At 34.4% G+C, this 27,018-nt stretch overlaps 1 protein-coding gene across 1 annotated transcript in view; it reads right to left on the bottom strand.

Annotated features, from left to right (window-relative positions):
* Positions 1 to 3,074: 3,074 nt before the first annotated feature.
* The window catches only part of LOC134666797 (serine protease inhibitor 3/4-like), a 31,670-nt gene continuing 7,726 nt past the window's right edge, over positions 3,075 to 27,018 (bottom strand). Inside the window, exons 7-9 of the mRNA XM_063524094.1 lie at positions 26,215 to 26,427; positions 18,448 to 18,595; positions 3,075 to 3,266 (exon numbers count right to left, since the gene is read on the bottom strand). Coding sequence (XP_063380164.1) covers positions 3,079 to 3,266; positions 18,448 to 18,595; positions 26,215 to 26,427 — 549 coding nt within the window. The 3' untranslated portion in view covers positions 3,075 to 3,078. The remainder of the gene's footprint in view (positions 3,267 to 18,447; positions 18,596 to 26,214; positions 26,428 to 27,018) is intronic.

A 27,018-nucleotide genomic window follows, 5' to 3' on the forward strand; every position in this document is an offset into this window, starting at 1 on the left:
AACATACTATTGCAGGTGACTGTACAACCTAGTGCAATCTGGCGGAAACGTCGGAAAAAAGGTAAACTAATGAAATATAATCGCGTTATAAAAAAAATACAGATCCAATTACTTAAATAAAATACAAGTACCTATTGTGAAGTCAATGACGACACAAATATTTACATAGAAAATGACCATACCTCGCAATCGAGCTAGCAAAACCGTAGCAAATGACAGTTGAATGTAAAGGTTAGCGTTCATATGTCATGAATCATCATCATGACTCATGATAACATAGTCACTGTGGAATGCGTAACAACGCAGTATAGCTCTGATCTAATCACTTACTTGATCTAGGTGCTAGCTTCGGGCGTAGAAAGCAAACAAGCAGTATGTTTTGTAGCTTTATTCCTGAGCACACACATGCATAAGCGAAAGCACAGAATAGATATTTACAGAAGGAGAAATGGTAAAGCGATAGGCACTTAAAAACTATAAGGCGCGAGCTAAATGCAATGAAATGCAATTGTAGTGCAAATGCGCGGCACAGCGACATGCACTTCGCGTCAAAGCGGCTGATGGACTGACTAGAGTGGCCTGCGAGAGACTGCGCGGGCGCAGGGCGGCCGGCCGAGAACCGGTACGGCCGTGACGTATGCAGTCGCTGCGCGCTAAACTATCTACTAATAACAAGGGATCTGTTTGTCCGCTTCAACATACAAAATATGTAACATTAACATTTGATATTCGATTTTATTGTACATAGTTCATTGTTTATATTAATTCATTTATTTCAATAGGTTAAATCAATTTATGTAAATAGGTTAAAAGGTAAAATTCATGAAATACTAATTAACAATTAAAATTACTGTAAATAATTATTAACTGAATTAGAATATAAAATAAATTCATTGTATATAACATTAAATGATTTGGAATAATTAATTGCATTGGAAATAAATAATAAAATTAATTTAATTCAATCAAAAGATAAAATTGTAAAAAGATAAAAATTGTAAAAACATAAAACTGTAAAATGTAAAAGTGTACAAACATAAAATCAATAAATACATAAAACATCCGGCTTGACGCCCACATCACTATTTTTTAAATTTTAAAGTTAAATTTGTGTTTCAGGAAAGTAAATTATTAAATTACTTCTTTAAATTTTTGTTTATTTGATCTCAATTCGTTTACTCTTAATTTGAAATACAAAATAAATTCTACCTACTTATAACGTAATGATGTGTGTATAGCACAAGTTTGTAAATACCTTATTGAGCGTAATCACACGCAAACAGATCTTAAATAATTAATTTAAAACATAGTTTTTGTATTTGACTTAGTAAATACGTATATATGCGTCAACCTTAATGTGCAACTGCTACGGTTTTGCTAACTCGATTGCGAGGTATGAAAATGACAGACGTCAAGAAAAATCTTCCACACCTCGATCTTTTTAGGGTTCCGTACCCAAAGGGTAAAACGGGACCCTATTACTAAGACTTCGCTGTCCGTCCGTCCGTCCGTCCGTCCGTCTGTCACCAGGCTGTATCTCACGAACCGTGATAGCTGGACAGTTGAAATTTTCACAGATGATGTATTTCTGTTGCCGCTATAACAACAAATACTAAAAACAGAATAAAATAAAGATTTAAATGGGGCTCCCATACAACAAACGTGATTTTTGACCAAAGTTAAGCAACGTCGGGAGTGGTCAGTACTTGGATGGGTGACCGTTTTTTTTTGCTTTTTTTTTTTGCATTATGGTACGGAACCCTTCGTGCGCGAGTCCGACTCGCACTTGCCCGGTTTTTTTGTGTACGGATGAGTCACAACACGCAGCGTGCTAGTAGTTAGAGTTAGACCAAGAAAAGTTTGCAGCGATTTTGATACCCCACGCAGTGCAAGTGTTATTTATACGCCAAATTTCATAGAAGTTTGACGTTTAAAATAACACTTGTTCTGTGTGGGCTATCAAAATCTCTACAGACTCTTCTCGGTCTAACTCAAGCCCAGTTGGGAATGTGCTTCGGCAGAGGGGAAATATTGCGAATGCGGACTCCGTTTCCGGTGTTGCTCGAAAATTGCTGGAGTCTTAGGGCCCGATTCGGATTATGAAATAGACATCTATTAGACATCTTTTAGAAATCACCAAGATACGATAACGATATGTTTAAGATCTAACCTGTCAAATTTGATATTTGCGCGATTCTGGAGATACTCTTGAACGATTTCCACAGGATATGACTTAGAGATCTAATTCACATCTAATAGATATCTTACTCTATCTAACGTAAAAGTGACATTGGTTGCCCGAATTGCGCTGCAAAAGAGAACTAGTTGATATCTAAACTATAACGTATCTAGAACGGATCTAGAACGTGTCGTCTCTTGTGAATATCTTGAAGTTCGAATACAGCAGTTATTCAGTTTTGTTTTTGCAAAGTTCTACAGTAAGGGTAGTTCTAGTTCCTATTGAGGTACAATATCCTAGAAAACCATCCAAGTGCGAACCTGAGTCGCGAAGGTTACCGTCCACACAATTAATTACATTTTAATTGCTTTTCTTTAAGTTAGAACAACTTGTTTGGTTTTTGTTGTTAATGTTATGCAGATTTTTTTAAATTACTTTTTACTAATACTTTTTAGATCTATTTGTTTAACCGTTTTAATAACCTCAAAAACAAATTAAAAGTGGATAAAATCACTGTCTTGGGTGGGACTTGAACCCACGACCACTGAATCGCTTGCCCAGTGCCTGCCATCTAAGCTACCAAGACCATACCCAATACAGCAAATACTTCCACCATAAATAAGCCTTAGGGAGGCTCTAGCGACATCTACCGTAAAAGTCTTAAAGTGACATTCCATTTCCAACTGCACCTGCAATACTGTTCATTTTACTATGGAAACGCGTCGCTGTCATTGTCAATTTCCATACTAAAATGAACAGTATTGCAGCTTCAGTTTGAAATGGAATGTCACTCTTACATTTCTTATTTCTTCGTTTTCATTCTTAATTTTTTTTTCGTTAAAAAAAATTAAAATGAATGTCAGATTTATATTTCTTGTTAGAACGGCTGTATTTATATGTCACTCCGGGCCATAGTAAATTCCGTTAAGCAATTGATATTTTTTTAACCGTTTCCTCTTCGTTTGATAGATGCTCATAGTGACAGAGAAGAAGAACGGACCGTCAACTGTAAAATCTTCTAGATGTACGGGAGATTCTTCTGGCTGATATAATTCAGGTCTGACTTGCGGCGTTTCGACAAGGCCCGCTGAAATTACAACGTGGTGGTGAATCACGTCTCCTATCTACACTAGGTATCTTTGCACCGGGTTTAACCGGTTAAACCTGGAGTTACCATGGTCACCAGTACAATTTGACACTAGGTTAAGGGTTTAACGGGTTAACCCTGGGTAAATGGGATGGTTCAAGTGGCCCTAATATGCTTAAATTTCAATCAGGCAAAATCAGTTAAATTGATTATCTTTAAATGCTTACCTGGCTTATTACGCCTAGGACTCTTGTCGATTTCAATCAGACAAAATCAGTTAAATTGATTATCTTTAAATGCTTACCTGGCTTATTACGCCTAGGACTCTCGTCGATTTCAATCAGACAAAATCAGTTAAATTGATTATCTTTAAATACTTACCTGGCTTATTACGCCTAGGACTCTCGTCGATTTCAATCAGACAAAATCAGTCAAATTGATTATCTTTAAATACTTACCTGGCTTATTACGCCTAGGACTCTCGTCGATTTCAATCAGGCAAAATCAGTTAAATTGATTATCTTTAAATCCTTACCTGGCTTATTACGCCTAGGACTCTCGTCGATTTCAATCAGACAAAATCAGTTAAATTGATTATCTTTAAATGCTTACCTGGCTTATTACGCCTAGGACTCTCGTCGATTTCAGTCAGTGTACCCTCCCCCGTATAAATATACCCCCTTAATAACTAAATAAATCCCCTTAATAACTACCCCTAAAATTTGGCCTCGTAATCGTCTAGCTAACAGTTAGGACCCCTCGAAGTGGACCGCGGAAACCTAGATCCTTTAATGAGTGATGCTTATTTTTGGAGACTGGTTGTAGACGTTATAATGACCTATCTAAATTTTATTGAAAGAATATTTAAAATACTAATATAATTTATTACGTACTAAGGAATAATTGTAACCTTTTTATTTTATTATAAAAATAGACAATTCTACGAGTTTTATAGCGTAATGTAAGTGTCATTAGAAGAACCAAAACTAGAATGATATTGAAGTATGCCGCATATATGATAAAATAAATATAAAAAATATTTGTTGATAAAATCCTGCTACGCCTATTAAGCTTTCGGGATAACGTCGGAGCAGCACTCCTGAGTTAAGCTCATTTACACCCTAGCATTTCAAGGATAATTAAAATTAACTATCATCTTCTAAACGATGTGTGATTAATCACACGTGCTGCATCCAAACGGCCGATGCAGGTCGGAAAGCTCTTAATCCGATTACAAAAACAATCGAATCACCTAGCCTACCATTTTAGCCGGAAGGGCTATGACCAACACTTCCGCAACCTAAGCGCACCTAGATGATGATGAAAAGAAGTGTCAAAGTATCCATCAATCATCAAAGTTAATCTTTTTTACATTCAAAAGCTATGGATACGAATCCTTTAATAATCCAATTTCCCAGAACTAAGAGTATAAGCAGTAATCTGATTTTTAGGGGTATAAACGAAGTACTAAGTTTATTTGTTAAAATTGAAGCTTATAAGACTAAGAATATCAAGACGAGTAGATATATTTAGCTCGAAATACTCTCTGGATTACTTCTGCCTGCCAGAGGTTCCCTAAAACAAACCATTCTTCGATTTTCTATCTCAGAAAAGTCTGTGTTCCTAAACCCTGCTTGATATTAAAGAATTTGATTTGTATATACCTTAGAACCTTGATTACAATACCCAGTACTTCATTTCTACTCCAGAAGACCAGAATTGTGATAGATAAAATTAAAATAATACCTTTTACCCAAATAAGTAGGAGATTTAGATTATTAACCACCTTATACCGCATAATTTAAAATATCGATACCATATTTGATTTGAAGCCCTTAAAAGAGAAATATATACCAACCTTAAAAGAAACCCTATATTTTAGTGTGTGATTCTACCCTATACCTACACATTGGCCCTAATCTAGTATATTCAAAGCACAGATCGCACTTACCATTGACCTAATGCTTTGTAATATACACAAGTGTATGACCCTACGAGAAACTGTCAAGTTCGGCAGGCGAAACCGAGAAGGCAACCTACAGGCCGGTGTGATTGTGTCCCTCCATGGCGATTTGCACAAAGGCAGGGTGGCAACATGGATAACACAGGTCCCTATAGTGTCTATGAATGGTATAAATAAATATATTTAATATACAAGGTCTCCAAATACTGTAGGTTTCAAATGAGCAGAGGTTACCCTCAAATGGCGCGCACGTGACGCCCTCATTCTAGTCTAGCAGTTGGGCATTGGAGGCCAGGAAGGGAGAGATATTTTCACTATCTATGTTGTTAAAGAGATAGTGCCAAGTTAACCCTTATCTTGGTAACAAAAAGACTCCTAACCGTTCCCCTTTAACACCGCAAGGTGGAGAGCGATTAGTCGGACAAACTGTCAGTCCAAGCAATGATCTGGCTTTAAAAATAGCAAAAAGACTCTTTTAGAAAGGTATGAGAATATCTAAGTTTACTTTTACAAAAGAACCCCACGCAAAATAAGAAAATCCTTTAACCAACTGCCATTCTGAATCCATGCTTTGTAACGGTCTTGTACCCCCAAAGCTGAACCCAGAAACACAGTATAGAAAACCGTATTAAGTACACCCAAAGCCAGAGACACTGTTAGCCCAAGATCGGAGAATGAATAAGTCTTCTAGCAACGCCTGCTCAGCCTTATATAATATCCAAATGGCGACAAACGTTTCTAAGTTTCAAGTAGTAAAGTCATATATCCCCGTTTGTTTACTATCAGAAAATGCTTATTCCCTGCATATTAATACTCATAATCGTTTAATGCTAGCAAGGTTGAGGCTATCACCGCAGTCATAAAAGTAGCGACACGATCCTCTTAGAAGTAAAGATCCTAAATCCTTGTTTGTTTACTAAGCTATATGTCCTACTCATTAAAGCTCATAATCTGCCAAAACCAACGGAACCGTTCCCGAACAATAAGATCATAAAAATGGCGACTGAACCCATACGAGAAAGATTTTAATTCCTATTTTGTTTACTTAAGCCGTATGTCCTACATATTATCGCTCATAATCGATTAATGCTGATGAAGTTATTTTTCAACGATACCTACGCACACATTCTCAATAATAAACAACCAAAAGTATATTTGAGTTAACATTTTTCCCTTTATGATTCCAAATATTGCATCCGTACCGAAATATTTCATGTTTATTTTTATAATAATGTATTAAACATATAATAGAAGTTAATTATTTAATTATTGTAACTTGTTATCTACCTCACGCTTTTTGAATTTTGCGGTTTAAAACGATACCTAGACGTCACCGCGCCAACACCCGTCAATGTCAATGACCTCTCTTACTGTCAAATGTTTTCGTAAACAAACCCTTGTCGTTATTTTGTTTTTACTAAGTCAATTAGCTATTAATTTAATCGTGGATACATGTGATAAGGACTAGACTATGAAAATAAGTGCTTTTAGTTACCTTTGTTTAGAAATTCAATCAAAATCGTGAACGTAAACACACGACCGGCAAGAAAGCTCCCGGAAGCTTTCCTTCACCGTTAACATGTAAGTTTTATATTGAAAATTAAGCTTAATACTATGTAATAGGCATATGGCCAGTCACATCCGCCCCCAATTTAAGTGTTTTATGAATTACTTCAGGAATTTATAAAAAACTTCAATTTCCCCTAGATAAGTCGGATAATTTCCCTCCCTTTTTAAATGTGTGGTGTGTTTTCCAATACTAAATGACTGTTAGCGACTCAGCTTTGAAATTAGGCCATCAGAACTCTGTCAATGAACCATGACCGCTTTTTCCCCAGCCACCTCGCTTCACCAAGAATATCAGGTTGTGAATCTGATAAGTTAATAGTTAACTCGTCCTTGCCAGCTTACCCCGGTGCACCGAGTATTACTCTTGTCTCTACCCTTTACGCCGCACACTTCCGTAGAAGAGCATAAGATGAGGCAGCAAAAACCTCCCAAGCGAAACGAAGAGACCTTTAATTTCTATAAGTACGAAGCTTTCAAGCTCCATTGCCAGAATTCAAACCAAATTTCATTGCCCTATCACTCTCAGCCATGTTTTCTTGGTGCGTGTCTTATACTTGAATAAAATATACCGACCTTTAAGTTTGTTTGGGTGTGTTTTTTTTTTTTCATTAAACAAACTTAAAATTGACACAATTAGGTACCTCAATATGGTACACCAAAATTATTTTGACCTAAACCTAAGAACCATTTGATTAACTAATAGAAAAATGATAATTACGTATAGTGATGAAAAAAATATATATATATATTTAATTAAATCTTGAGTAGGGCCTCGTCCTTCTAGACGCTCACGGCCCATGATAATATGTCGAATGTCGAATATATCTCATCCAAGACAAGGTGTGTAGAATTCGTAAGGGGTTTATTACCTTGTAGAGTATATAGCCACAAAATAATACCCATCTGGAACGGGCCTTAATCCAATGGATTCTAACCTACTGATAAAAATTTTCTGGCTATTTGTGTATTCCCCTCCCCCCCTTTTTGTTTCCCAGCAAAATCCGACAAATCTAGTCTGGATTACCCTCTAGCCTTTGTCTATCTGCACCGATCCATTCTTAACAACATATAAATCCATTCCTCTACTAGGCATCCATCGTCTTATATACATCTCACACAAAAATTCTAACATACTCATAACTTTAAGCTTGAGCACTCAAGTCTTCATACTTCCTTCCTCAGACTCCGGTCCGCTTCGATCTGAACAGACAGCCAAAACTCTGATAAGTAATCCAAATAAAATAAAAATAATTTTAAGTGTACATGTTATTATATTTAAACTAAAAAAAACAACCCTTATCCCGTTTTGATTCAATTTTGAACCTTTTAATTTTATCCCTATATGATAATAAAAAAATCTTTTGGCACTTATCCTGAGCCTACCCTTTAATATTTTGAACCTGAATTGATTTTAAAAAAAAAATCTGGCAACATTAACTTCAGGAATTTTGTTTGCTTTTTATTTTGACCAAATATCGCCAGAACCGCTCCCGAGATCCCCTTTAAGTCAGTCCAACTACCCCCAGCTTGGCGTTGATAGTACGCTGCCACGTATGCGCTGACCGACCTCGTCGCCTGATGTAGTACCAGCAACCTACCATAAACACTGCAAAACGTACTCAAATAACGTCATTAAGTAACCTAAAGATCATTGACATGCCTCATTATTACATTACACCAAATAAAAATATTTACAAAATATACAAGAATAATTTCCCTTTACGAAACATTGGGCTTAATTTTATTTGATCTTAACTATGTACCTCATATTAAAAATATTAGAATATAATAAAAACCGTTTTGAAATTGTCATACTTAAAGAGAGGCCTATGCTCCACAGAAAGTGTCAAAAAAAAACTGATATGATGATGATTAAGTTTTAAATTTACATAAATTGTGTATTGATCGTTCATAACTTCCTCTTCTTTCTTCTATCCGGAATATTGTGTGTTGAAATTCCTCTTGCGTCTTGAAATTCCAGTCGGCAGTTCTTAAATAGGTCGTAAAAGGTAGCAGTGATTGTTGTTACTCGCGATCTCCCTAGCAGCTAAAAAAATCCTCTTCTTATCTTCTACAAATTGGTAGCACAATCGTCTTGTCACGAATATCCGGTTTCCAGCGAGCGATGTGACTAAAGTAGTTAATTATCCCAAAATTTCACTCTACTCTGTATTCAAACGCACGTTAACTCACTAATTTGATCATACTTAGCATAAAACCCAAAACATAATAATATTAGACATCTATATTTCTTAGGAACTAAGTAGGTGTTCTTAATCTTAATGTGTGTTAATCTACTGACCGTAAATCTTTTATTCATAACTCCATCTTCAGTTTCTACTACTAAGCTACATAATATCCGAAACAACTTAGAAAAGACACTAACAAAGATAGACCACTAAATAAAAAAATATTAAATAAAATAAAGCCATAAAATGATCCAAATAAAATTGCAAAATTGTCTAATTTATTAAAACCAATTCACAAAAAAAAATGAAAAATTAAAACACTTTCACCATGCGGGATTCGAACCCAGGACCTCTAACATCTAAATCTCGTACTTTAGCCCACAGTCAAGACCACTAAGCTATTAGAGTGTTAACTGGCTAGACAAATTTAGCAATCACCTTTTGAAATTATTTTATTTTTTAAATGTCTTGTCTTATAAATATAATGAATAATTTTTTTCCATTATAAGATATAAAGCTAAAACGGTACGCAAATATCTACACATGTATATACAACCAAACTTCACGAAATTCTTTGATAAACGCTATTAATCGAGAATAAAGTAGATAGAAAAATCAAAAGAGCATTATATTAAAATTTTGGAACGTTAGAAAGATTATATTTTAATCCTATATATTGTGAACAAGTGATAACATATTTCATTATACTAAGATAACCTAAAAATGTTCCAGGCTTGAGAAAATTTAGTACTTACATGTTAAATGCACATTCCTTGATAATCAGAACTATTCCCACCACTTTTACACTTGACAAACTTCACTCACTACACTATTTCACTATTTTAATATAGATTTACTACAGGAAAACACATGATTATTGGTTTGTTTACAAAATGCACTCGTTACTTGCGGCTACAAAATGCACATAAAATAACCCAATTTTCACTCGAATACGCGTTTGCACTCATTTATGAACCTTTTCCGGGGTAGAGTCTACATTTATTTTCGTTCAAAACACTATCCATTTTATTTTATCACTGCCTCATACTATAATTTCGTCCAAAACAAGTTGTTTTGTTTACGATTCCTGACATATTTTATTTTAACACGATATGACTAGAAACATGGCCCTAGTTTGTTAATATGCACTTCACTAAACCTCACTATGATTCTTATTTGTCTCACATAAGGATTTCCATTATTAAAACCAATCTACAGTCTTATTTTAACGATTAGAAGTACTTAAAACAAAAACAACTACTCCATGTTCACAAGTTCCGAGAACTGTCAAAACTTACAAAGACGTATTTTCTTAAGCTATACTTGGCAAACCGCGTTCGTCACTAGCAAAAGCGGCAAACTTGAAAATGTATGCGTGAAAAAACTGTTTTTCATTACAAATAACTTAACCTCGCACATTATGATGAATTGTATTTTATTTTATGGATTTTTAGAACTAATCCTTTTATCTATTTCTAATGTCTAATGATATACGAATAAATTTAACAATAACTCTTCAATAAATGTTTTTGTGAGTAGCAACACCATTACGATCGTTATCTATTATCTTCCGATATCTATGATCTTCCGCCTTAGATGGTAGTATCCTATAGATGTCGTATACGCTTGCGTCAGTGAGAGACAAAACATACGCAACTGCACAAGACTGTGACAAGGACAAACAATAATAGCGCTTTCGCTGCTACTCCTACTGAAAGATACATATGACCATCCCGCTCTGTCACCTAATGACAGTAGCGCCACCCTTACGATCGTGTAAATAAATTCATTTTTACAAACGGACTTCCGCGTGCTTACGCAATGCGACGAAATTCAAAAACACTTTCTAAAGGCCCCTACAATACTCGAAACACAACCTAAGCAATTTGGTCGGGTTCATTTGTTTACCTATGAATGAATTTTAGTGAACTCAGCAAGTGTCCAATAATTAACGTGAATAATGCAAAATTGAAATAAAGCCCTTACATAATATTATCATTTAAGTTTTTATTTTTATGTAGAATGATTTGAATGATAAAACGCATTTTTACAATGTGAAAAACTAAATAATCGATCTATTGATTGATCCAAACCATAAGCTATTCTAGACTGAATGTTCTACAACTTCTACATTTGGCGATCTGAAATTTTGTCTATGGCAATTTTACCAACTGTCAATCTCCTAAGTTCCGTTGTAGGTTGTATTTTTTTCTGCAAAAAAGATGCTTTAACAAATATCAAGACAAAAATTATATCGCTGAGCTAAATTTAAAGATAGTACGGTAAAAGAATGTCTCAGAAAGCGTCCATAATGATTTCCATCTATCAAAGAACCTACAAGATGAAGAAAATGGAATTCAGACCATCGCACGAATTTGCTTCTACTTATTTCATAAAACTAAATGGTCAGGAAACCTAGTGTCCGTATTTATGATCCAGTGTACTTATTTATTTTACGTGCCTAAGTATCGACAATGCGAGTGTGACAGTGTCAGTGAAATAAATCTAAAGTTGGGAATCGTTTCTACAAACAAGGTAAGATTATGTTCTTGCTTCTTCTTTAGACAAGTTACTGCCATCAAGACCCTGTTAAATACACTTGCAAATCAGCAATCAGAAAAGAATTGTTCGTAATTTGACCTACCTATCATTAAATTTGTTTTTCTGACTGATTATATCTGTAAATGGCTAGCATTAGTTTCTTTACTTTCAACGTTCTACTTATAATGCTAATGCCTAATGGATTGCGTTTCCTTCTTTTTACTCTTTAGTCAGTAACATAAACGCATTTCTTATTGGAAAACCGAAAGAGATCAAAGTAAAGTATTTAAAAAAATAACATGTTGATTCTCATTTTACACTGTCTGACCTAAAACATACGATTAGACCTCCACTACACTATTTGTATTACAATACGATTTAATAGCTATATTTGATGTTTCAGTAAGCTGACAACTACATTAAAATGATTCTTCGGTGCCTAATATATGAAAACTGTTATCGAAGAGAAATAAGTTGAAATTATGATGTGGAAAACTCCATTTGCTGATTTTGAAGACTCTTTCCTGACTCTTAACAGTAAGTATAACTACCCTGTTACCATATAAATACCCGTAGGCTTACCCTTACTGTACTTGGAATTTTAAATGTTGTCGCTCTAAAAGATGGTTCGGCTAAAATTATTTTTCCTGAAATAAAACTTTCTCAAACTTGGAAATACAATATATTATAAAAATCATAGCTATATAATAACGTCAGCTAAAATAAACCTGTTTACTTACATGTTCATGACAACTGATGATGACTATGTATTTTCCTCTTGAAAATGACCCCGTAGATGTCGGTAACTTAAACAAAAATATGTGAACTTAAACCTGGACCTGCCATAATTATTCCTATTGTTGCAATAAACCTTACTGTTATGTATAAATAATGAGTGCAGGTTTTGACATTTGTCTACAAAGTGTGGTAGCTATGAAAAAGCAGAACCTGTGAACCCGGACCAGTACATGTAAGACGTGCATGTGAGATGTACAATAAAGAGTATTGTATTGTATTTTACATGTGCTTGGACCCCTAAACTGTGAGTTATATTACTTACAATGTATGTTTAATTTTTCAGCAAACACAACCAACTTCGATGACTGCCGCTAACCGGTGACATTGACAAATTCTCACTGTTGCCCACAAAGGCCCCTCCGAGTGCTTCGACACTATCCTAGTAAGTATAAAAGCTTTCCTAGACTTAATCCTACTTAGAAAATAAATAAGTTGAAATTTTTCCATTTGTTCTACAAAAAAAAAAGTTGAAATTTTTATTTTTTCTGTTTTCTTAACTGTGAAGACCCTACCTGTAGTAAATAATAAACACTGTTAATGGGACTTATAAGTAGATTTTCTTAAATATACCCTACCTTAGCTAACTTTTCCATAATTCCTGTTTCAGTGTTACCCGGAAGCTGACTTTGCCCCGGAGTGTCAAGGTGCCTTCACTGTACATCTACTGACTGCTTCCATTTATGACAGGTATTTCATCTAATTATATAAATACATAACTCGTTATAAACTAACCAACTCATGATTCATGATGGACACTATTATTTCAAATGCTTGAGTGGAGAATTCTTGATGAAAGAGTGATGAGTTGAAAACTGTGCTTAGTCTACATGCCCTATTCTAAATCTGTTGACTTAATCTAGCTTATTTGTTACCTAACTATAGAAATATGTCCCGCAAGGCAACAATTCTCAAACTTTTTTGGAATTTTTGAAAAATATGAAGTACTGCTTACTTTTGTATTTTAAATCCTCCTTCCATGGATGTATTTATGCCTATTTTTACTATGTTATTATATTGACGATAATATTGTTGAAATTTGGGAGAGCGCATGTAATGCTGTACTCGTTTAAACTTAAAATACCTGTAATAATACTATAGATTGCGACGAATAAATATTATGATTATGTACCTGACAAACCCAGACTACATGCATTAAAAATAATAACGCGCCCCCGCGAATGGATGTCTTAAGAAAAATGTTGACGTATTGCCCAGCTAAAACTGACTCTAAAGAGAAGAAAATCTAATGCTACTTATGCTACTTGTTTTACCTGAATTTACTAATGTATTTGCCTAACTTATTTCAGCCTACCAAGACACTGCTGATACATGAAGACTCCTGCTTGCTGGCTTCATCTCAAGAATTTTGCTGCAAATATGGCTGCTGTCTGCACACAGAGAACTACAGAAAAAATTGAACCCCCCCGTTTTTCTTCATGTTAGGTAGTTTAAACAACTGTATACTATTATTTGACTGCAATTAGAACACAATTTAGAAGTAACGTCAGTAGAACAGTACTGTAATCCTAAGCAACGATGATATACCCACTTTATAGTACAAATATGCTTATGTATGTAGACTGCTAACCCAGGTGCTTAGCACATAACCTATCCTTATCAATTTTAATGAAATTTCTTGAGTAGCTTCGAGAATGAGTGAGGAGCACACAAGGTAGCTCACTGAGGCTTTAGACTATAATGACAAAACAATAAATAGTCATTACACATACTTTAGCTCTTATCTAGGTAAATATTGTGACGTTTAGGGTTCCGTATCGAATAGTATGTAGATAAATTTTCTAACATGTGTATGCTCCACTAAATCTCTAATAGTTCGCAAAACTTTGCCGACTTTTAAAGTGGGAAATAAGAAAATCGGAGAAATCGCCCCCTGTACCTTGGTATTTTTCCGTGTAAATGAACTGTTACACGCCCCCATAACTTTCGACTAAAGCATAACTTCTTACACAACTAGATACTTAGGTAATATTATCTTAAGTCTATTTGCAACGGCGTGCTAACACAATCTATAGTACCCCTGCCTACAAATGCTGCCAGACGGGCCAGACGCGTCTACCACGAATCATGGACATTATTTGTTTATTTTATAAGTATGTGTTTATTCCTACAAGTGTGTACTACGCCACGTGGTATCTAAAACAGCACATTTCTCCTGAATGTGAAGGACTGCCCTGAATATCTTTATTTATTTATTTATCTCATTATTGTTATTGGTACCTGCGACGAAACTAATTCCTTAACGAATCTAAAATGCAAGAGAATCAAATAATTGTTTTCTGTTGCTATACATGTACCTATTTGAATTTTGTTACTTTATTTTTTTCAGGTATCAATGACACAAGAAGATGGATTTATAGTTGTGATAACACACATCTTTAGCTGAGGAATATGAAAAGGAATCCCTAACACGGCGAGCAGAGAACGAGTAAAAATGTAGTACCAAACTCGTCAAGAGATGGCGCCACCTCCGAGATAGAACTCGCGAACGATGTGTCGACGTAGAATTATGACGTCGGAGATACTAATTACCTATCGCTTTAGATTTTTTTTTTTTGGAGAAGATTAGTGTTCGTTGGCTGCATAAGTGCATACCCCTGCCTAGGCTTGTGCGTAACTACTGTAGCCTTTTACATAGTGTTGTAATAAATAAGCTAACTGAAATAACTACGTTGTTTTCGACTTCGGATAGTAATCCTTACTACTACAATAAAATAATAATAAAATATTAGACCATTATATTTTATAAGCTACTCGACTTTTATTTTCTATGTGTACATATTAACTATGGAATGATAAACTTAATGTTTCATGACTTATATTTAAGACCTTCCTACGTGTAAATAATAACTATTGAATAATAAAATTAACGTTTCACGAATATTATTTAAGACACCACAGAACTACCCAAAAATAAGCATACTCACTCCGTTTTCATGGCAACAAAAGCCATAAAGGCTACTTATACATAGATATTTCTAGAAAAACCGTAGTAATCCAGGTAAACTACATCCTGCGTCACTTGCACCAAAAATGTACCCTCCCCCGTATAAATATACCCCCTTAATAACTAAATAAATCCCCTTAATAACTACCCCTAAAATTTGGCCTCGTAATCGTCTAGCTAACAGTTAGGACCCCTCGAAGTGGACCGCGGAAACCTAGATCCTTTAATGAGTGATGCTTATTTTTGGAGACTGGTTGTAGACGTTATAATGACCTATCTAAATTTTATTGAAAGAATATTTAAAATACTAATATAATTTATTACGTACTAAGGAATAATTGTAACCTTTTTATTTTATTATAAAAATAGACAATTCTACGAGTTTTATAGCGTAATGTAAGTGTCATTAGAAGAACCAAAACTAGAATGATATTGAAGTATGCCGCATATATGATAAAATAAATATAAAAAATATTTGTTGATAAAATCCTGCTACGCCTATTAAGCTTTCGGGATAACGTCGGAGCAGCACTCCTGAGTTAAGCTCATTTACACCCTAGCATTTCAAGGATAATTAAAATTAACTATCATCTTCTAAACGATGTGTGATTAATCACACGTGCTGCATCCAAACGGCCGATGCAGGTCGGAAAGCTCTTAATCCGATTACAAAAACAATCGAATCACCTAGCCTACCATTTTAGCCGGAAGGGCTATGACCAACACTTCCGCAACCTAAGCGCACCTAGATGATGATGAAAAGAAGTGTCAAAGTATCCATCAATCATCAAAGTTAATCTTTTTTACATTCAAAAGCTATGGATACGAATCCTTTAATAATCCAATTTCCCAGAACTAAGAGTATAAGCAGTAATCTGATTTTTAGGGGTATAAACGAAGTACTAAGTTTATTTGTTAAAATTGAAGCTTATAAGACTAAGAATATCAAGACGAGTAGATATATTTAGCTCGAAATACTCTCTGGATTACTTCTGCCTGCCAGAGGTTCCCTAAAACAAACCATTCTTCGATTTTCTATCTCAGAAAAGTCTGTGTTCCTAAACCCTGCTTGATATTAAAGAATTTGATTTGTATATACCTTAGAACCTTGATTACAATACCCAGTACTTCATTTCTACTCCAGAAGACCAGAATTGTGATAGATAAAATTAAAATAATACCTTTTACCCAAATAAGTAGGAGATTTAGATTATTAACCACCTTATACCGCATAATTTAAAATATCGATACCATATTTGATTTGAAGCCCTTAAAAGAGAAATATATACCAACCTTAAAAGAAACCCTATATTTTAGTGTGTGATTCTACCCTATACCTACACATTGGCCCTAATCTAGTATATTCAAAGCACAGATCGCACTTACCATTGACCTAATGCTTTGTAATATACACAAGTGTATGACCCTACGAGAAACTGTCAAGTTCGGCAGGCGAAACCGAGAAGGCAACCTACAGGCCGGTGTGATTGTGTCCCTCCATGGCGATTTGCACAAAGGCAGGGTGGCAACATGGATAACACAGGTCCCTATAGTGTCTATGAATGGTATAAATAAATATATTTAATATACAAGGTCTCCAAATACTGTAGGTTTCAAATGAGCAGAGGTTACCCTCAAATGGCGCGCACGTGACGCCCTCATTCTAGTCTAGCAGTTGGGCATTGGAGGCCAGGAAGGGAGAGATATTTTCACTATCTATGTTGTTAAAGAGATAGTGCCAAGTTAACCCTTATCTTGGTAACAAAAAGACTCCTAACCGTTCCCCTTTAACACCGCAAGGTGGAGAGCGATTAGTCGGACAAACTGTCAGTCCAAGCAATGATCTGGCTTTAAAAATAGCAAAAAGACTCTTTTAGAAAGGTATGAGAATATCTAAGTTTACTTTTACAAAAGAACCCCACGCAAAATAAGAAAATCCTTTAACCAACTGCCATTCTGAATCCATGCTTTGTAACGGTCTTGTACCCCCAAAGCTGAACCCAGAAACACAGTATAGAAAACCGTATTAAGTACACCCAAAGCCAGAGACACTGTTAGCCCAAGATCGGAGAATGAATAAGTCTTCTAGCAACGCCTGCTCAGCCTTATATAATATCCAAATGGCGACAAACGTTTCTAAGTTTCAAGTAGTAAAGTCATATATCCCCGTTTGTTTACTATCAGAAAATGCTTATTCCCTGCATATTAATACTCATAATCGTTTAATGCTAGCAAGGTTGAGGCTATCACCGCAGTCATAAAAGTAGCGACACGATCCTCTTAGAAGTAAAGATCCTAAATCCTTGTTTGTTTACTAAGCTATATGTCCTACTCATTAAAGCTCATAATCTGCCAAAACCAACGGAACCGTTCCCGAACAATAAGATCATAAAAATGGCGACTGAACCCATACGAGAAAGATTTTAATTCCTATTTTGTTTACTTAAGCCGTATGTCCTACATATTATCGCTCATAATCGATTAATGCTGATGAAGTTATTTTTCAACGATACCTACGCACACATTCTCAATAATAAACAACCAAAAGTATATTTGAGTTAACATTTTTCCCTTTATGATTCCAAATATTGCATCCGTACCGAAATATTTCATGTTTATTTTTATAATAATGTATTAAACATATAATAGAAGTTAATTATTTAATTATTGTAACTTGTTATCTACCTCACGCTTTTTGAATTTTGCGGTTTAAAACGATACCTAGACGTCACCGCGCCAACACCCGTCAATGTCAATGACCTCTCTTACTGTCAAATGTTTTCGTAAACAAACCCTTGTCGTTATTTTGTTTTTACTAAGTCAATTAGCTATTAATTTAATCGTGGATACATGTGATAAGGACTAGACTATGAAAATAAGTGCTTTTAGTTACCTTTGTTTAGAAATTCAATCAAAATCGTGAACGTAAACACACGACCGGCAAGAAAGCTCCCGGAAGCTTTCCTTCACCGTTAACATGTAAGTTTTATATTGAAAATTAAGCTTAATACTATGTAATAGGCATATGGCCAGTCACATCAGACAAAATCAGTTAAATTGATTATCTTTAAACGCTTACCTGGCTTATTACGCCTAGGACTCTCGTCGATTTCAATCAGACAAAATCAGTTAAATTGATTATCTTTAAATGCTTACCTGGCTTATTACGCCTAGGACTCTCGTCGATTTCTACGAATAATTTTTGCTTCGCCTTACTAACGTACATGTTGGGTCCATTATCTTCATCTTTCAAGATACCATTCAGGCCAGTGTTTTCCATGTGAGTTGTCAGATTGAGACCGATCTGTAAGGTTCAAAAAACATTTTTTTAATTTTCCGACGGGGCACCCCCTTATTTTGTTACACTTATTATGCTGATAAAATACACCAAGTTTCGAAATTTTATCACAACTACAAGGGATGCTCAACCACTTTGAAAATTTTGTATGTTGTAGGAAAACCAAAAAAAAAACAAGTATTTATTATCCAGAATTTTATTTAAGTATCTGTTTTCACATTATTTGCACATGTGATTTATAAGTTTTTAAGTAAAAAAACATTTTTATTTCTATTTTTTATAATTTTTCAAAAGTAAGATTTTAAGAATTTCATCTAAAAATCATAAAAAATTTAAATAAAAATGGTTTTTCACCAAATAACTTTTAAAACACACTTTCAAATAATGTGAAAACTACTACTTACATAAAACTCATAAAAATAATAACTTGATTTTTTTTGGATGTCATACAACTTTGAAAAATTTCAAAGTGTTTGAGCACCCCCTTGTAGTTGAGATAAGATTACAAAACTTGGCATATTTAGACAACAGAACAAGTGTAACAAAATGAGAGGATGCCACCCTACTGTAAGTACATTGTGCAATAATGGGCGAAATTGTTAAGTGGTGGCGGGTCAAACATATCAAGCCCGGGCTAATTTGGCTTACACATTTCCTTTACAACTCGGCTGCCCTAAGCAGAAAACAAGTATCTCGGAAATTTTCAAAAACGGGTTTTTTGGATTTTCGGAATCTACAATTTTAGGCGCATCTTTCACCAAAAAAATAAATGTAAAATAATGCGTAGTTTTTAAAATATTCATGTTTTTAAAATCCAAGTATCTTTTTTTGACCCTGTATTCTACGCTGAATTCAAGTATATGTCCCATTTCTACGCTAAATTCAAGTAACTAAACAGAGATACTTGTAATTCATATAGATGACCGAGATACTTGAGTTTAGCGTAGATGTTCGTAACTGCGAATCAGTTTATTACAATGGTAAAACAAGTATCTCCCAACACAATCTGCAATTTAGGTAAGAAATTAGTTACATAGTTATACAGAAGGTACCTTGTTTAAACATATACTGACGAGTACATAGAGAACAAATTTGCTTAGCAATATTCGTGTCAAACGCTAACACGTGAAGAGTCTGTGAGATTTAAGTATAAAGAAAAAGTGTTGTTAAAACAATTAAAATTATCTGTAGTGTCTACATTAATGAAAACAGAACACTAGAATGCATGAGATAGACGCCTACGCCAAAGAAAGAGGAAATCATAATCATGCCGTATCCATGCCAAAGGTTTTGGAAAAAAATAGAAACAAACAATAACTGACTGGATTCAATTGACCAAAAGGGAAATATTTATTTTAATCCAGAAATTGAATTTTTATAAAGAAATATATTATGTGGTGTAGTGAATCATCTGAGATCAATTTCGAGGAGGCTATTAGTAGAGTTAGACCAAGAAAAGTCTGTAGAGATGTTGAGAGCACACTCAGTGCCAGTGTTATTTATATCATAATTTCATAGAAGTTTGACGTTTAAAATAACACCTGCACTGCGTGTGCTGTCAAAATCTCTGCAGTTTTTGGTTTAACTCTAGCCACTAAAGAGAACCACCAATTACTTACCATATTAATAGGTAACATAGCCAAGAATCGATATAGCTTTATAAGAAATAGGGAAAACTGGCTTGAAGGACTTAATTCGATTTTTACTTAGTTACATAAGTAAAGTTAAATAGTAAATAAAGTAACTATGTACGAGGGTCGCACTGAAATATTCGGGAATGGGACACTTAGAAATAACATAATAGAAAGAGGCATATAATTTATAAAAATGTAACTCTTTATAAAACTTTTAAGGTATATTTCATTTGGTTGTCATTTGTATTTAAGAATTACTGGCAATTTGAAAATTGTATGTCGAACATTATTTGAATTTTTGGCAAAGTGATTTTTCCGATCAAATTTTTAAACGGTTTTCAATATGCCCTCAGCGAACAAATAAAAGTTACAATGGGCTTCTGTTATTTTTTTATGAACTAGAGTTCATCGTACGCTCGTTTGCGGTTAAAATTAAATATGAAAGTCACTTTCATTTTATCCCATAGATGATCTTAAAGAAGCATGTCATTCCAAAGCGACGTCAAAAATTAAAATCGCATTTGTGCTGTTAATTAAAAAGACTGCCAAAAAAGTTGCATATCGGCAGATTTCGACATTCCTAAATATTCATATGACAACAGTAAAAAAATATTATATATATATATATATGTAAAAAAAACTTCAATTCCGTTGGCTACTCCACGAATTTCATACAAAACCACTAAGGCTCCAAAATCGCCATACAAAAAGGACTTTGGGATTATGAGCCGTGTGCATTACAGAATGATTACTTTCAAAAGAAAATTTATATGCGTGGTCAGTTTGAGATTAAGTATGCATTAAAATAAAGATTGACTGTCTAGATGCGACAGTATTCTCTATTCCCGACATTTTCAGTGCAACCCTCGTACACCTAAGTATTTATCTATGCAAGTATGTATATCGTCGGCATCGTCACCTAGTACTCATAGTACAAACTTTGCTTAATTTGGGGCTAGGTCAACAGGTGAAAGATTGTCCCCAAATATTGATTTTTATGGACTCACCAGCTCTCACCATATCATGCACCAGCCTCATTCCTATCAAAGACATATGTCAAATAGGACTATAAAAAATGCAAGCGCAAGTCGAACTTGCCCACCTTACAAATTTAAATTATTTCTTTTTTAGTAGGTACTTTATAGTTTTCAGATTATTCCCATACTTATAGTGTAAGACAATATTACTTGCCACATTTCATAGTTCTAGGTCAAAGGGACTTCCTTAAGCTACCTACTACCTACCAGTTTTAAATTTTGATTCATTTGAGACTGTCGAATACTTACGTATTTTGACATAAACAACCGTATCTTTTTTTACGTTAATTTAGAAGTTTGAAACCACCCACCCACGAAGACAGAGGGTTTGTTGAAGGAATGGGATATTGCATCACAAAATAATCGCTGGCAATAAATAAAATCGATGAAATAGCTACCAATAACCATGTGTCAGAAGGTCTGAGGATGGAAACATCAATTACTAATAAAAAAAAGTATAATTTCCAAGAGAAAATGAGTTTAAAATATATATAAAAAAAATATAATTCTTTCAAGCGTTTTATTATGTAACAGAAATTTTGAAGTCGACAAACCAGAAAGAAACAAAAATGAGTTATCGGTAGCTTATATCATTAGCTTTCATTTGATACCATTTCCTTCAGAATTACATGAAAATTTGAAAAGTTATTGAGCGGAGAGCCAAATATGTTTAGTATTTAAGAAGCTAAAGTGCTTGCTATTTCAAAGCTAAACACGAGATACTTGAATTTGTGTAGAATGGTTCTGAGATTTTCGGGCAGTAAACTACACAGAAAACATTTTATGCCTGTACAAAGTTTTATATACAAGAATATAAAAAAATAAAGTCTGTATAAGCTTAATTTTATCGCCCTTAACATAATGGTATAAAAAAATGTTATATTTTAGACCAAATACCTAACAAAACAGACAAATTACGTTTTTTTGCTCTCCTCAAAAATTTGTCAAAACTGAGTTACTTGTTTTCTGCTTAGGGCAGCCGAACTCTGCTCAAACATCGAAAAACAGGCAAGCCGGTGAGAATCGGCTTTTATGGACGCGCCGCCACTGACGAGAGCATAGTGAAGTAATTAGGCTAAGGCTTAAGGCTAAGGCTTTTAAAATATTTTTTTCTCAAACATGCAATGAAATATTGATGTTATGTTCCTTATAATAGGCTGCGAAGTATGACGTTTCAGGTGCGGCTAGGACAAAAGGTCTTTAATGGAATTTCATACAAATCTTGCAGGCCTAGGCCGGCAAAGTCCTTTTTTTAAAATTTTCATTTCACAGATATTTGTGACACAGCATCGTGGCATTCATCCATTAAAAAAACTAGAGGCAGTTTTTGCTTTATGGTTCGTAATGACACTCTGCCACTACGCCTATAACAAAAAAAACAAAAAACAATGTTTGCTATAATTTGCAGTTTTAATTGTATAAAATCAACATGAACTTAATAAATAATACATTATTAATCAAATTCTATAATTTTAAATTATAAATCTAACTACACAAATAAAAACATTTAAAATATTTCATCTAAACGTTAGCGGTAAAAAGGTCTACTCAAACACGCGTAGTTATTTTTTTTTCTCAAACATGCAATGAAATATTGATGTTATGTTCCTTATAATAGGCTGCGAAGTATGACGTTTCAGGTGCGGCTAGGACAAAAGGTCGTTAATGGAATTTCATACAACAGGCCTAGGCCGGCAAAGTCCTCTTTTTTAATTTTCATTTCATAGATATTTGTGACACAGCATCGTGGCATTCATCCATTAAAAAAAACTAGAGGCAGTATTTGCTTTATGGTTCGTAATGACACTCTGCCACTACGCCAATAAAAAAAAAAACAAAAACCAATGTTTGCTATAATTTGCAGTTTTATTTGTATGAAATCAACATGAACTTAATAAATAATACATTATTAACCAAATTCTATAGTTTTAAATTATAAATTTAACTACACAAATAAAAACATTTAAAATATTTCATCTAAACGTTAGCGGTAAAAAGGTCTACTCAAACACGCGTAGTTATTTTTTTTAAATTGTTATGGAGGTAAAGATGAAAAATTTTAATTCTGTTTTATTGGATTTATGGTGCGTTGTTGATTTTTGTACTTTAATATGAGTTCCGACGAAATAATGAAATTAATATTAATTGTAATCGTAGCGTAAGCAGAATTGATTTTAAATAACTTGCTGCCTCTACCGCCAAGTCAAAGACGAAGTATGTATATGGTTGCTTATGGCAATTTTATTATTTGAGAAACGAAGAAAAATGGCTTACAGTTTATTAGAAACTGTTTTGTGGCATATTTTAAATGAATGTAACTACAAATTCGTCAACACTTTGGAAATTATACTTATTTACTCCATGCATAAAGCAAAGATGTATGTGGAACATGATATCAACATGAAAGACTATGTAAACGTATGTGACGAAAACGACAGTCAGACGGATACAAGGCGAAAAAATCAAAGATATATGAAAATATACGGGTAGTAAAAATACATGACTCGTGTAAAACATACGCGTGATAATGATATAGGTACGTGTTGGTTATATTTTGGGTGTAGTTTACTTTTAGTTTTTTCTATAAATAAAACTTGGGTTTCGTGGATTTTTTATTTTATTTATTTCATTGCATGTTTGAGAAAAGCACTATACATACCTCGGCGGGAAATGGGGTTGCCCGCGCTCAGACCTATCCGGCCTCGCTTCGCTCGGCCGTCTATATGTCTTCGGCCGGCAACCCCTTTTGTCCCGGCCTCTGTAGTAATGTACTATTAAATTGTTATGGAGGTAAAGTTGAAAAAAATTAATTCTGTTTTATTGGATTTATGGTGCGTTGTTGATTTTTTTACTTTAATATGAGTTCCAACGAAATAATAAAATTAATATTAATTGTAATCGTAGGTGTTGGAATTGGCAGCGTAAGCAGAATTAAATTTAAATAACTTGCTGCCTCTGCCGCCAAGTCAAAGACGAAGTATAAAAAATGGCGAGAAACTAAGAAAAATGGCTTACAGTTTATTAGAAACAGTTTTGTGGCATATTTTAAATGAATGTTACTGCAAATTCGTCAACACTGTGGAAATTATACTTATTTCCTCCATGCATAAAGCAACGGTGTATGTGAAACATGATATCAACATGAAAGACTATGTAACCGTATGTGACGAAAACGACAGTCAGACGGATACAGGGCGAAAAAATCAAAGATACATGAAAATATACGGGTAGTAAAAATACACGACTCGTGTAAAACATACGCGTGATAATGATAAAGGTACGTGTTGGTTATATTATATTTTGGGTGTAGTTTACTTTTAGTTTTTTCTATAAATAAAACTTGGGTTTAGTGGATTTTTTATTTTATTTATTTCATTGCATGTTTGAGAAAAGCACTATACATACGCCCGCGCTCAGACCTATCCGGCCTCGCTTCGCTCGGCCGTCTATATGTCTTCCGCCGGCAACCCCTTTCGTCCCGGCCTTTGTAGTAATGTACTATTGTTGTGTTGTGTATCTTAATGTTATTTATTTTGTTTAATGTAATTTTAATTTAATTGTATGTATATTATTGTGATTATGAGTCCTCGTTACTCGAAATAAATGAATTTTAATTTAATTTTAAGGGCCACCCTAAACTTGGGTCTTTTGAACATCGACGTCTAGTCAGCGCTATGGAAAATGGCGTCGCTGAGTAGGCCAACGCTGCGTCGAGCAACAGCCATAGAGTTAACTAGACGCCGACGCTCGGGAGACGCTAGTGAGGGGTAGCAAACCACATGTTAAAATTTTCGAGAACTTAAATCCAGAATTTATCACGTTATTCATAATTCTGTTAAATCCACAGACAAGACATCGTCCAGACTGAGAATAGTCGCGCTACCCCCTCTGCCACGCATACGGTAATTTTACTCCATGTTCTCTTAGATTGCTCATTCCATACAATACTTAAAAACCCATTTATGATAAGTTGTAACAGAGCTTTGCGGAAACTTATTTATAACAAGATTTAAGTTAATACTTGTGTGATTATTAAGTTGTAAGTGAGTTTTGATCTTATTAATGACAAATGTCGTCCCCCATTTAATTTACTGTTATACAGCCATGAGTTAAAATTGTTTAAAAAATATTGAATCAGCTATTAATTCATTAAAATTTAACTTTTAAAATCATACATAAAAAGTTCATGTGACATAGTAACATAATAAAAAAAAACATTAAGTAAGGGATTCTTGTTCCTCACCTCCACTACCTGCCTAGGATTTTTTTGTTATTTTACCACATACTTTAACCTGCGTAAAATACCACGTTGTATGAGCAAGTGTGATGATTTTTTTTATTTTTTTGCACATAATGGTTGGTTGGTTATTAATGGGTCTCAATGCAATGTGGAAGTTAAGTATTTATGCATTTGATTATTGAAGGTGAGGTAGGTACGGTATAGCTATATTTGACTTTGTATGGTTCTAATACTGCGTCTTATCCAATTTTATTACCGTTGATTTCGATACCTTAGCACCACTGGCACCATCCCACTAACCCGGGGTTAACCGGTTAAACCGTTAAACCAGTGTCAAATTGTACTAGTAACCATGGCAACTCCCGGTTAACCCCAGGTTAGTAAGTAGTGCTAGTGGCCCTAAGCCCTAAGATTACTAAGTGCCACTTGCACCATCCCACGAACTTGGGGTTAACCGGTTAAACCGTTAACCCAGTGTTAAATTGTACTAAGAACCATGGTAACTCCAGGTTTAACCGGTTAACCCCAGGTTAGTAAGTAGTGCTAGTGGCCCTAAGCCCTAAGATTACTAAGTGCCACTTGCACCATCCCACGAACCTGGGATTAACCGGTTGAACCGTTAACCCAGTGTTAAATTGTACTAAGAACCATGGTAACTCCAGGTTTAACCGGTTAACCCCAGGTTAGTGAATGGTGTAAGTGGCACTAAGTCACCTGCTTCAAATAAGGCGTCCAATCCAAGCACGACTTCACTTTGAATTTCGGAAGAGCTATGTTAACGACTTTCCATTCCATTCTCTTGTTCAATATATCAATAAAGTCTGGATTTGCTGACATAGTGTTTAGAAGCTGGATAATGCTCGAATTGCGGTACGGCAACACAAACGTCATGACCACATCATATTGAGATAGATGTAAGGCAATAGCCTGAAATGAATACAAGTATTTTGTGATATAAGGGGTCATCCATTAATTACGTCACACGTTTAGGGGGAGGGAGGGGGTCAAGAAAATGTGACATATTGTGACATGGGGGAGGGGGGAGACACAAACTTTGTGACGTCACTTTAACTTCATCAGTAACCGAAAAATTATTTAAATTATTTAGTTCGCTGTACATTTAAATAACAAGTTTTTAAAACGAAAATAGTTTTTAATCGTTTAATTTTCTTTCCTAAGCAGTTTTGGGTTATAAAATTACTAATATTTATATCGTCAAAAATATTTTGATAAAATATTAATAATACTTAGGTACTTACTTAATTCGATTTGGCGATTTCGTAGAAAAAATCCCATCAAAAACATAAATGTAAAAAAGGAGAGCCAAGTTCAATACAAAAATTATGCTTGGCTGTGGGGTTCGCCGCAAAAAGAATGGAGATTTAAATGAGTGCCAAGTTCTATGCAAAATCCAAATATGTATTTATAGGAACAAAATAACATTATAAACAAGTATTAAACTCTATTTCTTTGCTTTATTGGATATTTATAACAGTTGCTGTTATTTAAAAAAATGCG

Source organism: Cydia fagiglandana, chromosome 8, assembly GCF_963556715.1.
Source record: "Cydia fagiglandana chromosome 8, ilCydFagi1.1, whole genome shotgun sequence".
Taxonomy (NCBI): Eukaryota; Metazoa; Arthropoda; class Insecta; order Lepidoptera; family Tortricidae; genus Cydia; species Cydia fagiglandana.